Raw genomic sequence first — 18,452 nt, forward strand, 5'->3', positions numbered from 1 at the left:
ATCAATAGTGATGAATTTAAAAAAAAGAAAAAAAAGAAAAAGAAAAGTAACGCATGAAGCATCTACGTGCACATAATGGTGTGACAGAGGTCCAGGTGACATCCAGGGAACACAGACTTTTGGATTTAGGATTCCCTGGAATTGGCATCCTGAGGTCAAACTTGGATCGCTCACAAATGACTGAAAAATAAAAACCGCAGGGGCTCAATTGTAGTTCAGTAGGAAACTTCCTTTTCCTTTATGGAATGTTTCTATTGAAAGTTTTATCTAATGACTTGGACCATTAACAGTAACATTAAGAATTAAAAATACAAAGATCATTACAAACCAGAATGTTTATTACTAATAAATGCCAGAGACACTGGCTGAGACGACGACACTGGCCCTCAAGTCCGTCAAGAAAGAAAGAAAAAAAAAAAAAAAGACATTTAACTTCAGAAACGGTCATTTCTAAAACCAACGGCGTATGAAGAACACGATCTAAAGTGACAAAACATTTCCCCTCCCAGTACATCCCACACACCCTGCAGGCTTCCAGATGTTGGGTTCAAACAGCCTGGAACAATCTTTTAACCTGTGTTTTACAAATGATGAAATCTGGCAAGTTAAAATTCCTTCTCAGGTACACTGGAATCCATGTAAGGAGGGACAAAGAGGAAAGAAAGGGGGGGAAGGGGGAAAAAAGAATTCCATAATCAACATTATCCTTGACATTTGAACTTTAATCCTAAACCCACTCAATGTTTCATATTCCTCCCCAAAACCTGGAAGCATCAGAACAAAATTTACTGAAAACTGTATTTATTTGTCAAAAAAGCTCCTTTACAGCGCCAAGATTTTCAACCTGTAAAGCCATCAAACATGTAAAATACAACCCTTACAATACAATAGAATCAAAACAGGTACCAAAAAGTACAGTAAAAATTACACTTCCGGTGGAAATGTGGAAGGGGACGAGGAAACAAAACAAAAACACGAGGGAAAAATAAAAACTAAAACTGATAGGGTTTAAAAAAAAACAAACAAAAAAAAAGAAAACAAAAAGAAAACAGAAAAAAAAGTTACATTTCTGGTGTTTTCTGTACAAATGGTCTTCTGTCATAAAAGAGGTCGAGTCTGGCCCAGTGTGTGTCCGTCCAGCCGTCGGTCTCACTGGATCACTGGAGTCCTGAGGGGTGAAACACATTAATGACACAGCTGGAAGAAACCATTCAAAGTCTAATCTATGAACTTTCTACGAGTATTTTAACTTAAAAACTTCAAACTGTTCTCCACTTACAGCAGCTATTAGCAGCTCAGTGCCAAGTGAAACATCGCTGTCTAGAACTAAAGCTTAAAATGAAATCAAAAACACAGAAGAGTGGCACATGACACCTAAGTGTTCTCTATTTCAGTTTCAACAGCAGAGATGCTCCTGGCAGCCAATTTACTCAAGTACAAATCGTTATGCTTGTGTTAGTTCCTGCATCTGTTTGGGTCAGTCTGAGGCTACAGGAGGACGTCCACATGTTCACCAGTTTACTGTGATCAAATGCTTGTCGGAGACACAGCGCCAACTATAAATGTGTCCTCCAGGTGTTCAAATGGAGTTGCATTAAAAAGAAACCAAAAATAAAAACAAAAGAGCAACTAGTCATCAGTTATGTCTGCAGGCATCTGTATCCAACAGTAAAACAATCCTGGCCTCAAAAATACAGCGAGTGCTTTTGAGACTTTTCAGGTTATGATCTTCAGTAACAAACCTGTGCAACACTGGACATGGATAAATATGCTAACTGCAGTCGGTCAGCAGCAGGTGGCTGCCTAACATCTTGAACCTGTGTTCTATTATTAAAACGCAATATTTAATACAACTGCCTGGCATTTCTGGTGTCGATTGGAAAGGAATGTTTTCCCATTTGGTGAAAGCCAGGACTGCCCCTACAGCTATGTTTGGGACAGTGGCAGGTCAAATCCAAAGGGGAACTCATGCAAACTTGAAATTACAACAGCAAGGTGTGAGCGGGGGTCTAATCAGTCTAGCCACTGTTTAAACTGGAATACTTAGCACTAGGACACAGTGGCACATGTTGAGTTGTAGCAATGTCATACCTTGCACTGCCAAGTGACCATCAGTATGGCTTGTAGTTGGCCTGGTGTCCCCCCCGCCTTGGGGTTTTTCCATAGCTGGCATTGCCCTGGTCTGTGAAGGAGACGCAGTATTAAAGCAAGAGCTCAACATCTGACAGATGATGTTTGAGTGTTAAGTAAAGAGCAGGACAGGACCCCAGTTCTCCAGCTCCCCAAACTACACTCTAGAGGCTTGAGAAGAAAACATGGCACTCAACGAAGTCTTAAACACTAAAGATGGGTGGCAGGAATGAGGCAAACTCCAAGAGTCAAAACAGGAAACACGAGCCAGATGTGTTTTGGCACATTTTAGGTTGTTAATGCAGCACCAACTTTATGCATCTATAGAAATATAACTGAGGGAAAAAATGAACATCTTAAACATTATGTTAGCAAGTTTATCAGAGCATATGGAACAGCTCAAACAAAGGTCTAGAAGCACTGGCATGGCTACATCAAGCTGTTTACTCTTGTATTGTGGCTCTAGTGGGGGTGGGGTAAGGGGAAACAATCACACAATCAGTACTGATGCGTATACCTCGGGTTTGGGCTTCGATGTGTTAACTGTTACTCCAAGTTACAACTCATGTGCATGTTTGCACTTACTGTAATCGTATCCAGGACCATATCCGTAGTAACCAGAAGAGTAGTCATAGTTGCTGTAGTTGCCATATCCACCATAGCCATAGCCTTGGTTGCCATATCCTTGGTTCCAGTAGTTTCCATAGCCCTGGTTCCAGCCCTGGCTCTGACCTGGAACACAAAGTGCACATGAGTTTGGTCTAAACTTCAATATCATCCAAATCTGTACACGAGAAGTTCCACATTACATTTTAATACCCATTACCACTAAAACGTGCTCTGTCAACGGTAGAGCTGGGCGATAGAACGATAACGATATGTATTGCGAAATAACTTTTTCTCGATAGAAAAATTAAACTATTGCGATAGGCCTCATCTCTCTTGTCCTCTTAAAAAAAAAAGAAAAAAAAGAAAAGAACAGCCAATCCAAATTAAGTAGCGCAGAGCCGAACCAATCACAGCCGCAGCGTCACGTCACGTGACTTGTTACGTACAGCACAAGTGCCAAGGCGCACATGTGTATTTGTTTTTGCAGCCGGGCTGCCCGGGTAATGAAGGAAATTAGTTTGCCGACTAGAGAAAAATCAACCGGGAGCGTGAGCGAAGGTTACCGAAGAAAAAAACGATGATGGTTCCAATGAGAGATTGTCGAACGGAAGGGCCATAGAAGTTCCGTAGTGTGAAGGTATTTCGGCTATTTCAAGTCTGACAAAAAACAGAGTAGCGTGCACTGTAAATTGTGCCGAAAGCAAGTCTGGAAATACAATAAACCGGTGCATGCTCAATCTCTGACTGAAAGCGCTAATTCGTCATTCGGCGTTTGTCAGACTAAAGTAACAGTTAAAACTGTTTGAAAAGCTAAGCTATACAACAAGGAGAGATTGAGAATTTCCTTTTAGTTCTCAGTTTATTATTTGATATTGACAAAAGTTAGTCAATTTTGTCTGTTCTTCTGTAAAACAAACTAAGATTTATTTTTAGAATTAAAATTTTGTTTCTAAGTAGAATTGACAATTTAGTAGTCTGTTTTGTTTGTTCTATTTTGAAACTCAAACGCTTTAGCGGCTGCCTTTTGTGTAGTTTGCAATATTTGCCTTTATTTATCTGAAACTGAAGTCTCATGTTCCTTAAGTACATCTACCCTGTTGAACTTATTATGGGAAATAAATATTTAAATCAAAACAAGCTGCAGATTATTTCACATTTTACTCGTGAGCAACGGCACATTTAAATCTTACAAATATAGTTACTTGATTGATTATACTTTATTCATCCCGAGGGAAATTGGGTTAAGGCTGCCAGCCGTGCCAGCGCCGTTATAATTTGGCTTATATCGTGACATATATCGTTATCGCCTGAAATGAAAAAAACATATCGTGATATGAAAAAATCTTATATCGCCCAGCTCTAGTCAACGGTGACCTAGCCTCTTAGCATTTACCCGATCATACAGATTCAAAACACACAAACAAGAAAATCCAGAAAGGAAGAGGGTGATCATCTTCATTTACCTCCACGGCCCCTGCCTCCTCGGCCTCCATAGCCACCTCCACGCCCTGTTCCGTACTGCTGCTGCTGGTACACCTCCTTTGGCTGAGCAATTTTCAGCTCACACTAAAAGAGATATACATACTGAAAAATCCATTCTCTCCTTGCAATATTTATAAAAAACATTTGTTATTTGCAATTAAAGAGTGACCCACTTCCCACATGTATACAGAAAAAACTCAAAGTTGTACATTTCAAAAACGTCTTATGCATTAACTCAGGGTTTAACTACTGACTTGGTCAAAAACCAGTTTGCAACAAGTTAATCTGTAGTGGCTTAATCTTATGAACTTTGTCACTCTGCACCAAAACAGATCACAGGTGAGGCTGCACTGTCCACCAGGTAGCTGATTAGAAAAACTTAAGCTGATTTCTGTACATCAGCACTTCTGGAATAACTGCTTACCCGGCCACCCTGGATGTTGTGGTATTTCTTCTCCAGACACTTCTTTACGCTGGTTTCCTCTTTGTATGTGATGAAGATGAATCCCCTCCTTTTCTTTGATTTGGGGTCAATTGGGAGCTCAATGGTTTCGATCTGAAAAAAAAGGAGGATCGGACAAAAGATTTTGATTAGAAACAACAAATACGGTGCATATTAGTGCTGGGCGATATGGAAAAAATATTTATCACGATATGAATTATTTTATATCACGATAACGATATACCACCTGACCTGTGGTCATCTAGAAAGTACGCAGTCTGTAAACAGCGAGTGCCGAGGGTGCAGTCTTAGTTTTGAGTTACCGTAAAGTATGTCGCAAATCCGGGTGCACGTACAGCAGCACCAGCTCGCAAACCACGAGACGGAGTTTCTTTGCGAAAAATATCATTTTTTTTATACTTTTTTTTTTCTTGCATAAAGTTAAGAGCATGTATAGTGAGAAGACAACACTAATATATTTGCCACAGGCTATTTAACATTTAAGACCTACCATAGAACCAAGTCCGCCAGAGCTTATCTTTATGTTTTTACATGCTGTAGTGCCACTTGCGGGAGTATTTCAAGTTTCCATCAATACAACCGTTATAGCCCAAATTTTAATAATATGTATGCATTAAGTCCATAGTAACTACATAAATTGCAAAAACTTGTAGTGCAATAAACTACAAAAAAATTGAAAATCGTTTGTTTTGGTTTTTTACATATATTTCTAGTTAAAAAAAAATTTAAGAGGTGTATCCCTCAAAACTGTAAATACAAAAGTTTCCAACCACGAGAAATTTATTGTGTCTTCATAGTTTTATTTTTGAGATACACTAATTTTTATATACTACAGGAAAAATGAAAATAAATATTATAATGCATCAAAATAAACTATTTCCAACAGTGTAATTTGAGTTCTAAGCATCCCAGAAACGATACAGAAAAGCATAAAGTCAAACATGTCTTTTAAAAACATCAACATAGGCTTATAAGGCCCTTTCGCGAAAATGACGTCACTTCCGGTTTCGGGCAGGTAATGGCGGACATGCGATAGTTCGCGCTGACGTATATGCCAACGTAGGAAGTCTTATGAACGTCGGCAAAGCGTGTTTCTGGAATATTATGTTTTTGTTGCTGCAAGTGCTTCTTATGCAATTTTTGCAAAGTTATATGTGGAAGGAGACCGTGACCTTGGACAAGCTAATGGCATAAGATGTAAGTACAACTCCTCCGGTTTCACGTGCAAAAAAAAAAAAAAAATATTGCACTACCTTACGTGGTTCCAGTTCTACAGGGATTTAAAAATAGTTAGGTAAAACGGAGTGTGCCTGCTCCGACCGGTTGTAAAGGGTTAATTATATATTTTATGTAATAATTTATAAAATTTGGGTTAGTACGATATAAACGATAGAAGACAAATGGCACGATAGACACTTTTCTATCGTCCACACGATATATATTGTCATATCGCCCAGCACTAGTGCATATAGTATGGCAGTCTCAGGAGTAAATTATCTCTGCTTTAAAAATGTCAGCCACATCATTTAGTCAAACTTCAAACGCACAAACAAGTGCCAGAATATCTCAGTTATTATTTATCCTTAATAGGATGACTTCCTCAAATTAATCTACAACTTTGTTGTTTACTGGCCAGTGGTGATGTAGATGTGGTTAATTTATGGCTTAGACCAGTTTAGCTGGTAAGAACAGGATTAAAACTGTAAATAATGTGTTGAACTGCATGAGTATACAAAGTTGGGCAAGTCAGTGGCTCTCAAACATATCCACGGAGTTTGTACAGGAGAATAAAAATAATACTGCCATCTACCCAAGTTTAACTCTGGAAACACTTAACCAAAGAAGACTCAACGTACAAGAAGTGGTTGCTGCATTCTAACTGCAGATATTTAAAATACATTTTATTTGAAACCAACCTCTCCAAAGGCGCCGAAGTATTCCCTGATGGTTTCCTCAGTTGCTTCTGGGTTCAAACCCCCAACAAAGATCTTCTTGACGGGATCCTTCTTCATAGCCATCGCCCTCTTAGGGTCAATATTGCGTCCATCCAGTCTGTGTTCCTTCTGCTCGAGTACCTGCAGATACAGATATATTACCATTAACAGACAATAACAGCACAGAGATTAAAGTCATCATCACAGAGATGACTAATAATGCAGACAAGGCAGTGTGGCTGATTAGCATATGATTCATTTATATTACTAAGAGCCGTTCTCCCATAAAAGCTTCTGAAGCCCGTTCGGGATCAAATTATGCTCAGTTACAGGGGGAGTCACCTTATCCACGCTGGCAGAGTCTTTGAAGAGAACGAAACCAAAGCCTCGGGATCGGCCAGTGTTTGAGTCCATCTTGATGGTGCAGTCTGACACCTCACCGAACTTACTGAAGTAATCCTTCAGGTCCTTTTTACTCGTATCCCAGCTGAGGCCACCCACGAACATTTTCCTGTAAAATGACATGTAGGCATTGCTAACATTTCTCCATTTACAAGGTTTCACAGTTTATTTTCCCAGGGCTCATCATGCCATCACGAGATGCTCGTACACATCACATGTGGCCAACCACAGTCCAACCAGACACTCACCCAGCATCCTCCTCTCCTTTGCTAGCGTCGATCTTTCCGCCATCTGTGTTGTTGTCCTGCTCCTCGTCCCCGGCCATCTGCTCCTGCTCAGCTCCATTCTGCTCCTCCTCTCCCTCGTTGCCGTTCTGCTCCGATGTCTCCATGAGCAGGTTCTCAGCGTCTGCCATTCTGACGGTGGGATCTTCAAATGACTGAGATGGGACAAGACAAAGTTTGAGGGATTGGAGAAGTAGGTAGCAGACTACATTAAACCCACGTTTATCAATTCACGCACAACACTAACTGGCAGCGGTATTGTTTTCTTTACGTTTTTGATGCTCTATAAATACTCTTCAACAAGGACAAGAAACCTTTTGTTCATGTCACTACCTGATCCCATCTTTGCTCTCACTTGCTAGTTTGTTCAAATAAGACTGATTAAAATTCAGCCACACTTATGCTGACTTAAAGTCATTCTCACATTGGTTTTAAACTCACTCATACTTAAATGTACATTACATACTCTGCAACAGGCAGAACTTCTAAAATGCTGTTGATTTATTTACCAAAAGGATCCTCTATGATCTATTAACTGCAAAGTTTAACCAAAACAAAAACCGAGGCAGCACTTCCCATCTGAAAATACTGACATTTAAACTACAGAATGGCTTTTATTAGCTTATAATAAATGTATGGTTTTAGTCCTATATCATTTGTTGATCTTCTGTGATCAACTAATCGTGTGTAGTATTTTAAACATTTGTTACTTTACATCTTAATTTCTAGTCATTTTTAGGATACTACATTTTAAAATGTATAGTTTTAAAGGTCCTTTGTTAAAATAGTTAAACATAACCAATAGCATCATAACAAAACAACAGAATAGGCACATGGCTCTAAAAACACCCGGGATAAAAACTAATTAACTCTAAACAGATACACACAAAGAGTGTACTCATTTAAATTCAAGTAGCAAGAGAAACTATTTTTTCCAAGAGTTTGGAAATTACTGTATAAGGAGAGCCGAAACACGGCCTAAAGATATTTCTATTCGTCCCTATTTTCAGAGAATATTGAGCATAAATCGGAATGCTAATAAAGAGCCGCATACCTAATGCTAACTGAATGCTAATTTTAAGTTAAAGCGTTAGTCCGATCATTGCAATGGCGCCATATATCGGCAGGTTATTTATTATTTACACACCACCGACTATCATCAGTAATAAGACAGTTACACGCAGTTGTGCGTGCACCAGTGACCCCACAGCCGTGGTTGAAAGGAAAGAAAGAGCGTGAGTCTTCCATGTTATCCAAACGTTTAAGCGGACCGCGCTTTGCTCCGTTACCGCTCGGGGCAGACAGCAGGCCCGGCTATCAGATGGGCAACCGACCAAACACAAAAACCGTTTAGATGATATAAAGTGCACTTAAAAACTACCATTATGCGCAACGGATGAGAATCATGCCGCGAAATGTGAACAAGAGACTCGTAGCGTGCAAAAGCCGCGCTAACGCACATTAGCACGCTGCAGCTAACGAACTAGCCATGCTTACAGGCTAACAAGAAAACACCGCACACGAACAAAATGGTCGCCGCAGAAGAATCACGATGGAAATAAGCACGATATAAACCAGAACTCCAATAATTACTATTTACTACTCTTATATTTGCTATTACTCAAAATAACAATAAAAACGTGTTCTTACTTTGACTGAAAATACCGCGGACGCCGAGTGGCTGTTCAAAATGGACACGCTCCAAATTCGCCGCTAACTCGTGGCAACATATATATGACCGGATGTGACCAAGAAACAACGACGTCGTAATGTCGACATGCGTGATTGGACGAAAGCGACCCTTTCGAAGTTAAAGGCGTTGGATCATTGGTTGACTGTTCGCCCGCTGTGACAAAAGCCACATTCAGTAGCCAAACGTCCTTCCTGCTTCCTGTGTTCTGCTTTCTTTTTAGAGTGGCGTCTCAAAAGAAACGTTTTAAACGCGCCAGGCTTAAAAAACGTGAATAAGACTAATGTTCCTTTCCGTATCTTCATTTTAGTCGGCTATAAATAGCTTCAAAAGTGAAACCGATGTTTGTACTGTAGCTTCGCTACATTGTTACGATCCTCTGTGACATCAGGGATTAAAGAAGACATTTTGTACTGTACATATTTGTCACACTTACATGTTTCAGATCATCAAGAATATTTTAATATTAGACAAAGATACGTAAAAATAAAAATACAGTTTTTAAATGCTGATTTTATTTATTAATGGGAAAAATGCCCCTATGAGAATTAGTAATCGCCCCCTAAACCTAATAACTGGTTGTACAACCCATGGTAGCGAGAACTGCGTTTAGTCGTTTGCGATAACTGCTAATAAGTCTTTCACAGGTTTTTGGCCAATTATTATTTGTAGAGGATTGTTTTAATGTAGTCAGATTGGAGGGTTTTTGAAGCTGAATGTCTTGTTTACGGTCATGCCAAAGCACCTGAATCTGGTTTAAGTCTGGACTTTGACTACACACTCTTTGTCTTCTTCTTTGTCTTCTTCTGGTTTTTTTTGTTTGTTTGTTTGTTTGTTTGTTTGTTTTTTTAGCCTTTTAGAGGTGGACTTGCTGGTGTGTTTTGGATCATTGTCCAAAAACACACCAGGGCATAAACTGATGGTTTGACATTCTCTGTCAGGTTTTTCAGAATCAGAATCATCTTTCTTTGGCCAAGTTTGTGCACACAAACTTAAAAAAATATAGACAGTACATGCAGTATAAATACAAACTATAGGTTTTTTTATGGCAAGTCTTCCAGGTGCTGAAGCAGCAAAGTAACCCTAAACAATCACACTACCACCACGATGTTTGATTATTAGTATGATGTTCTTTTTCTGAAATCTGTTAATTTTACACCAGATGTAACGGGTCTCAAACCTTCCAAAAAGTTCATCTTTTGTCTCCTCAATCCACAGAATGTTTTCCCAAACATTTGGGGGGTCATCAAGATGTTTTTGGCAAATGTGAGACGAGCCTTTGTGTTCTTTTGCAGTGGTTTCATCTTGGAACTCTGCCATGGATAGCATTTTTGCCCCCAGTCTCTTTCTTATTGGTGAATGATGACCTGACCTTAACTGGGGGAAGTGAGGCCTTCAGTTCTTTAGAGGTTATTCTGGGTTCTTTTGTGACCTCCTCGATGACTCGTCGATGCTCTCTTGCAATAATTTTGGTAGACCATCCGTCCACTTCCTGGGAAGGTTTTTTCATTTGTGGATCATGGCTCTTACTTATTGGTGTGTGATACTAATGCAAATTTTAGCATTGATCCGAATACAAATATAGGTCTAATATTGCTGATGCCAATACTTTTACCCTATAAAGGCAGCGTATGTAGAGGAGAGCAGTGTGTCATGATTTATGAGATGAATCATCATTAATTAGCACATTCTGAACAAATTTTAATGACTACTGTATCACTGTGAATTTTTTCCCCCCACAATAATTCATTAATACAACAAAACACACTTTTGAGCATTTGACGCATCCCACACAAAAAACCTCATATACAGAGAAAATTAGTAGTGAACAGGACTCAGGTCAACTTATTCTTGCAGAACCTCCACAACACCCCCAGGTTGTCATGCGACACCACCCCTGTGTTAAAGAAACTCTTTCCATTCTGTAGGAAATTGAGGGAAAGTAGGTTTGAACTATAGTTACAGGCCAGAGAGTGATTCTTCATTTACACCAGAGCCAAATAATGTGGGGTAGAAACAAATGTACTTAAAACACAAGAGTGCTGGGGATTTGTAAATAGGGCAAAACGTGCCAGTCCTGGTGGTCAGGGCGACTGTTTACTGCTTTACCGGGCAAGTTGAGGCACGTACAACATGGACACACACACACACTCATACGCACACACAGTAAAGGGTATCTGTGGAGACAGTTGTGTTTCTCCAGCAGTGGTCACTTGTAAACAGAATGAGAACTGCAGCAACGACAGGTAAGAACGCAGCACATTTTAAACATGACTAAATTCTTTCTTCTTCTACTTTTTTTCAGTAAAAATATTTTCCAAGTTTACTTAATCCATTCAGTTGTATCAAAGTAATGATTATGCACTATACTAAATGTGTAACATGACTGACATGCCAGTTGAAGAGTTTGTTTTGGAAAGCCTGATGGAAAGGCCATCAGGCTCAAACCTCAAACCTTTTTGGATCTTCACCCAGCAATAATAATCTAATTAGAGCTTTATGTCCCTGTCTTGCTTTTTCCCTGCAATGTGCATTTTCCAGATTTGTAGATGTGGATAAATAAAAAAGTTAAAAATCCTTAACTGGAGTGGGTATTGTTATTTAATTTTAACTAAAATTACTTATTAGACTTTGTCTTTACATCCAATGTTAACTTTTTAAGAAGTCATTGCATTATAGAAAGAGATTAAAGCATGACACAACCTGTTTCTTGCACACACACACAAAAAAAGTTGTGGTGCTAAGGCCCATACATTGTTACCAAAGACCAAGTATAAGAGTGAGAAAAGTTGTCTTAGACAGTGTGACTGCTTTTGTTGTTCTAATAATGATCTCTTAATGCATGTGACTCATTCAAACTTTTTTTTTCCACGGCAAAAATGCATTAGAAGGCATAGACGTGGCTTTGCAAAGCGGTGACTTCATTCTTTTACAGAAGTATAGGACTCGGTTATTGAGCTCCCTCCTGGAGTGTCTGAAGGTTGCCTGGTGACTGCTCAGAGCTAATCACATGAAAAAGGCTTTTTGCACTTCTACTTGTGTCGGGATTTATAAAGTGCATATGGATTAAGTGGTGGATTTTGGATATTTTAATAAACTATCAAAATATAGTTTATCAAAATATGTAACCCTGTTTTACCAGTCTGAGTAATCTGCTCCCTGTACCCTTACATTTACTAAACATGAAAATGGCATTTGCTAATGCTTCAAGCTATTTTTGACATACATACACTATTACATTGTAAAACTGTGTTGTAATTTGCATGCACTCATTTGCCCTAAACAACATACTTAAGCTACTTTTGCCTGCTCCTTTGCCAAAAGGGTCGCCATAGTGGGGAGCTCTGCAAGTTTGATTCGATTAGTTTTATGCCAGATACGCTTCATAATGAATAATGAAGACATTTTTGTCTTTGGCCGGAATTGAACCAGCAACGCTTCAATTGTAAAACATGTTAACCACCAGAACAACTTCCAGATAAACATAATCTGCTTTCTGGGATAACCACTGCACACCATTGGAGCATTAAAGAAAAAAAAATCCTGTCAGGGGGAGCATTGGTCATTACAAGAGCATGAAAAAAGGTGGCAGCTGGACTGCTTGAGATTGTGAAGACATTTCACTTTGTATCCAAAACACTTCTGCTCTAAAAATAAAAAGCAGACAGTCCCAGGTATTGGCAGCTCATTGACCTGCTATTCATCATGCGAGTCATCACATGAGCCAAGGTCGGGAAAAAAAAAAAAAAAGGCACGAGTCATTACTGTCACTGGGGGTTAAAGGTGAAACCACTGTGAGACTTTGCACCATCCCACGATGTGCTTTATTGATGTTACCTGAAGCAAGGTGTGAGTGGGGTTTTTAGAAGTGTGAAAATCATATGTGGTTCCATTTAACTGACTGAACTAAATTAAATACAAAGTTACAAAATAACAAAAATTATAAAAATCTCAGAATATTAAGCAGATTATATATGGTTGACATTGGATTCGTAACTTTAAAACTTCTATTTTCACTGTAGAGGATGTGCAAGTGTTAAGGTTGTGCATCTATTGCACTCTCTGCTTAGTTGGATGGGTTGCAGAGAGAGATGGCCGAATTCAGGAATGATTTCCTGTGCCGTTCAGTGATGCAGATGGGAAATCTCATAAGGTATCAGAAACAAGGTATATTCAAGCAAAGGGTCTCCTGCACTTCTGCTAAAAATATTACAGGTGTGACACCAGGACCAGACACTGTACAAGGGCCTTCAATGAAGAATAAAAATGAAACTGACAAAAGGCAAACAACTAACAGGGACAAAAATATACATTTTATTACAACCCAAGCATTTACTGCAAGATTACAAGTTTCTGATGGTCAGTGTGATTGGGGTGGCTGTATAGGCAGTGTCGTTAGCTGATTGTTCTTACACGCTAATCACTAACTACACTACCAGTACAACCACCACACACACCAGCGCAGCTGTATTTGCTTCCAGACTGACCTGCTTTACAGGTAAATATAGATTCAGTGTTTTTCAAAGAACTTTTGGGATGTTTTATCTAAAAGTGCTAAATGTTAGGTTAACTAAAAACTGTTTAAGAGAGGGAGAAAAAAACAAAACAAAACATGTTATGGCCAGTAGAGCTGGCATGAATCCATTTATTTCTTTTCAATGACAGTTCAATGTTACTTTATTCACACTTTAATTTAAAAAAGACAATTAGAGTGAAGAATTATTTAAAATATCAATTTTCAAATCTTAAAAACATACTTAAACAGCATTACTTTAAATCAGGTACAAATAAGCTTATCCTTTAAAAGATGTACAAAGTCTGTGGCCTAAATCCAACATCAGCAGGACCCAGATTCTGGTTTGTATCTTTAAGGCTAGGATCGCGATTTGCTGACCCAGTGGTACTTGTCAACTCGAGGTCCAGTGAAGGTGAACGTGGCTCGATAGGATCTGAAGCCTTTCTGGCTTGAGAAGTGGGCTCCAGCAGGAGCGCCATGAGGTGGGAACATGTCTCCTGGAAAGCCTTTCCGCTTCTCCCTCAGCCAGGTCTGAGGGGCACCTGGAGAGAACTCGCTGAACTGAGGACAGGTACAACAAAGTCATTTAGAAAACCTGAGATCTCTTAGAGAAATACTTAAGTTACTAAAAATACTTTGCAAAGCTCTAGATTTAAAATTTTCATTCATTTTTAGCAAAAAACCAGCAGAAAGCCTATTTTTCAAGTCTCATGTTAATGAGCTTACAGAGAATGAAAATGTTAAGATATAAAACGCTTCCATCATTATCGTCATACAACAAGCTTGGGAGACTTTAAATTGTCCTGCATTTCATATATTGAACTCACCCTGTAAACACTGTTGGGGTTGCTAACAGTCGGAATGGTTTGGGGTTCACTGTTCATGGGTGGGATTTGAGGAGGGCAGAGGGTTGAAAGGCTGCTGCTGCTGGTACTCGTGCTCATGCTGTTGTCTCCGCCTCCGTCTTCATCCTCATCTGATGAGCTTCCTGATGGGACCTCGAGACTCGCCCGTTCCACAGCTTCATGGATGCGGCGGGACAATTCCCCATCACCGCGCCGACAGTTGTCCACCACTGAGACGCAGAATGGACTGCTGCGTTCACCATACCTGCAGGGATTCAAAAGAAAATTAGAGAAACTGCCGGCAAATTCAGGTTTCACAATTTCTTTGTACATGTACAATGATAATAAAGGGCTTTTCCATTATGAGGCCAGTATATGCACAAACCAGAAGTTCCACCTTAACACTGCTCTAAACTTCCGTTCCCCCATCACTCCTTGTTCTAATGTTCTAGAAACCTGCCAGAGCTGTGACAACATCAACCTGACTCATGTGCTTCAAATGTCTTTAGTTTAGTGGCAGGAAATCAGGACAAAAAAGCTCCAGCAAGGAAGCCAAATCAGCCCTTTTCAGTCACAGTCCATTCCCTCCCTTAGCAGCATTGATCAAGTACACAACTATGAATATATTAGTACACGCCCATGACAGACTTAATTACAAGTAATCAGATGCTTATTTGTAAAAATGAAATTACAACTATAGGTGTGGTAGACGCACAAGGTAAAATAGTTAACAAAAAACAGGTCATTTTATCATCTTGCTAAATTGTTGTCAGCCAATGCAATGGTATATTGATATAGATAAGAACCTTCAGTTTGACTGTTAACTCCTGGTGGTCTAGGAGAAGTTGAGATAAAGATTTCGTGTATTATACAAAGACACTCGCTTTATTGATTCAACACTAGGTTTGTAACTCACTGAACCACTTGTTAGCTCTAGATTTGGTATAAAGACACTGCTAACTAATCATATCACCATCTGTTTGAGCCATACCAAAAAAAAAAAAAAAAAAAAAAAAAAAAAATGTTGATTGGACCAATTTATTTCCACTTTTCCTCAAGTCTTGTCACTGTGTGGATGATCAGTAATTATATTATAATTAAGCATTTACTTCAAACTCTGCTTTTAAACTCTGACATTAAAATAAATTCTTATTCATGTCTTAATGATATCACCAACTGTTTAGTAAGTTAGATGTGAAACCAAATGGACTGGGGACTTTGAAATTTGAAACAAAGACACTTTGCAGGACAATATTAAGTCTTAATTTGGAAGCTACATCAGAACTCTTGTCTTTGAAATCAATGTAACCTGCAGCGTTGCACAAATGCAAGGTGACTAATGATTAAAGCAAACCTGCAGGACACCTCTCCAGGGTCGACCCACACTGTCAGCTCCTGGGGCAGGCCCAGGTCCTCGTACCTCACCCCGCTCCGCTCGCAGGCCTGCTCCAGCACCGGGTCCTGCAGCCGAACACGGTTCATACGCAGACACCTGAAAAACACCGGGCAGCTCAAAGCAAGTATTTTATCTAGTGTTGCAATTTCACGTGGTCACCAAGACATCAAGTCCAGTAAAAATCCAATTAAAATATAGATGGAAGAGTAGTAGTTGGTGCCATTAAAGGTGGTTTAAAGCCAGACAATTAGGAATGACATCAGCACATTAGTTCTTTAAATGGTACAAAAACAAACTGAAGATCTCCCTTTCATGAATCCTAAAAATTGTACGATTTCTTCATGTCCCGAATCAAATGAGAAAATACAGAATATAGAACTATAGATTTGCCTATAGTGTGCAATGCAAGCCCCATTTATTTTAATTAGAGTACAAAAAGAGGGGGGGAGTATTTCCCACCCCGAGTACCATTGAACCACAACACCTAATATTACATGGCCTAGCACCACTCAAAGTGAGCAGTGGAACGCAACTTTGTGCATTTACTCCAGTACTTTACTTAAGCACAGCTGCAATGCAAACGAATTTCTATTGTGCTGGTTTCTACTCCCTGCACCACTGTAAAGAGTCTTGTACTTTGAGCTGCAAGTCTTCAGACCTCTCCTTTGGTTGCTCAGATAAAGTGAGCAGATTGTAAGTCAAGCAATTTTCTGAGCAGCTGAGCAAAGCTTAAAATTAACCCGCCAACATTTAGATGGATATCCATTATATTCCTGTGAATAAACCTGAGAGCTGCAGTCCTGCTTCTTACTGAGGCCAGTAGAGTGGAGCATTACAACACATTTCCATTTTTAAGTGTTTTTCCAGGTGTTTTGATCATTTACAAGGTTAAATAACTCAAGTATAACAGTTGGTATTTTAAGTAAAGAATCAATACTTTCAATTACAAAGTGGGTTCATAATATTTGTTGCATTTCTGAAGGCAGCAAGAGTTTCATAACCTTACAATTTTAAAGATTTGGATACTTTATAGTCCAGTATATTTAATACAATCACCAGCTGCAACATTAAAGTGATATTCATTAAAAATAAAATCAGTAATTGTATTTTTAACCATTTATTTCTGATCAAATAATCTGATTTCCTGTGGGTCCCCGACCAACTTGTCTTATAGTAAATCCATACAACTTAAAAGGAGAGTGCCAAATGGATACAGATTCAAGCTCTGAAACAAAGTTTTTCCTCTTAAATTTAACTGAGTTTTTAATTTTTAAAATCACGTTTGGTTAACTTTTTATTTTTAAAAGGAAGCAGGACCTTCAGCCATTTTGAAACAATCAAAAGCATTTGCTTTTGGATTACTGACCTGTAGGCCTGACCCCTGGCGGGTGCACTTGGGTGCCAGTGGTTCTTGTAGTTCTCAAACAGAAGGGAGGTGAGGGAAGCAGCAAAGCGCTCTCTGCTATCATTGTCCAGACATCCGTATCTCTTCACCAGCCGAGCCAAAAAGAACACAGCGGCAGCAATTTCCTCCTTCATGGCGACACACTTACCGAGCACAGCAAACTCAAACCGTATTTTAAAAAAATTATCTCTTCAGATAAAACACATGTAGGGATCCTAGTACCACAGAAAATAAAAACTCCCAGAGCAAAGTGGAAACCAAACAATTCAAGCAAACATATTTGCTGCTGAAGCTCCACAGAGAACTCAGCTTGGATTGTAAGGCAGCTTCGTCAAAGATACCAAAACACAAATATATCCACATGCATCTAAATGTGCAAACGCAGCAGCACCCTTCTCAGCAATGAAACCTCACTCAAATCAAATTCTAAAAGAGAGTTTTTAATAAAACCACAGTTCAGCTGTGCGACCAGCTGCCACAGCTGATGCTGATTTACTTAATGACTCCTCTCAGGGTTAAAATGTAAACAATGCTCTCTCTGCACTTTTTCAGTGTTAAAATGCCCCAAATTCAATGAAATGTGTGAACAGTTCCGTGCAGCAGAAACAGACTTCTACATTAAATCTGTCCATAAAGCCCAAACAGAGAGAATATTTAAATTTCTCAGCTCATCAGCACATAAGAAGAGAGGCATTTCTGATGATGGTGCAAGGCTGAAAAAGTTGTTTTTACAACTTATATTTATTTCGTTGACTCAGTTTCATTTAAAATCACTTTCACTTATTTATGGTGGTACTATTGTGCAAGACGGTTCTGGGGCCTTTCTCTGTGGAGCTTGGATGTTCTATACCTGCACGTGCTCTCCGTGGTTCCTCCCACAGTCCAGAGACATACATGTTTCTAGAGTGATTCTAGAAATATGCATGATGGACTAGCAGCCCATCATAATCCTAGCAAGATATTTACTTCTGGAGTTGTTAGTCAGTGATTACATCGAGCCTATTTTGCTATTTAGAAAAAATAGCTGGCCTTAACCAGACACTAGCTGATATGTGACTCTAATCATGCTTGTAGTTGATTATTTAGTTTTATACAATGAATATGTAGCTTGCAAGGAAAAAGAACAATACATATATTTTTGTTATTCATTTGTTTGGCGTTCACGAACAGCCTATTTTGTCACCTGACTATATACGGTGATATAATGAAGATGAAAGGAATAATGTGATAAATTAACACGTCTGTCAAGTCATGTCTTTTCATACATGAGCGAAGCAATTGTGCCACAGGCCTGGC

The 18,452-nt window shown here is 39.2% G+C and overlaps 2 protein-coding genes across 2 annotated transcripts; both read right to left on the minus strand.

Moving 5' to 3' along the window:
* Nucleotides 1-316: 316 nt before the first annotated feature.
* Nucleotides 317-9,053, minus strand: LOC134637380 (heterogeneous nuclear ribonucleoprotein A/B-like). Its single transcript, XM_063487790.1, has 9 exons — nt 8,955-9,053; nt 7,269-7,459; nt 6,961-7,129; nt 6,601-6,759; nt 4,646-4,777; nt 4,203-4,305; nt 2,716-2,862; nt 2,092-2,182; nt 317-1,168 (listed from the first exon to the last, which is right to left on the minus strand). The coding sequence occupies exons 2-8, from the start codon at nt 7,433-7,435 to the stop codon at nt 2,112-2,114; spliced, it is 948 nt and encodes a 315-aa protein (XP_063343860.1). The 5' UTR covers nt 7,436-7,459; nt 8,955-9,053; the 3' UTR covers nt 317-1,168; nt 2,092-2,111.
* A 4,814-nt stretch (nt 9,054-13,867) lies between these two features.
* On the minus strand, nt 13,868-17,290 carry btg4 (B-cell translocation gene 4). Its single transcript, XM_063487991.1, has 4 exons — nt 17,118-17,290; nt 15,710-15,847; nt 14,338-14,620; nt 13,868-14,071 (listed from the first exon to the last, which is right to left on the minus strand). Exons 1-4 carry the CDS (start codon nt 17,288-17,290, stop codon nt 13,868-13,870), a joined length of 798 nt encoding a protein of 265 aa, XP_063344061.1.
* Nucleotides 17,291-18,452: the final 1,162 nt, after the last annotated feature.

The sequence above is a fragment of the Pelmatolapia mariae genome, linkage group LG10_11, assembly GCF_036321145.2.
Source record: "Pelmatolapia mariae isolate MD_Pm_ZW linkage group LG10_11, Pm_UMD_F_2, whole genome shotgun sequence".
In the NCBI taxonomy this organism is placed as follows: domain Eukaryota; kingdom Metazoa; phylum Chordata; class Actinopteri; order Cichliformes; family Cichlidae; genus Pelmatolapia; species Pelmatolapia mariae.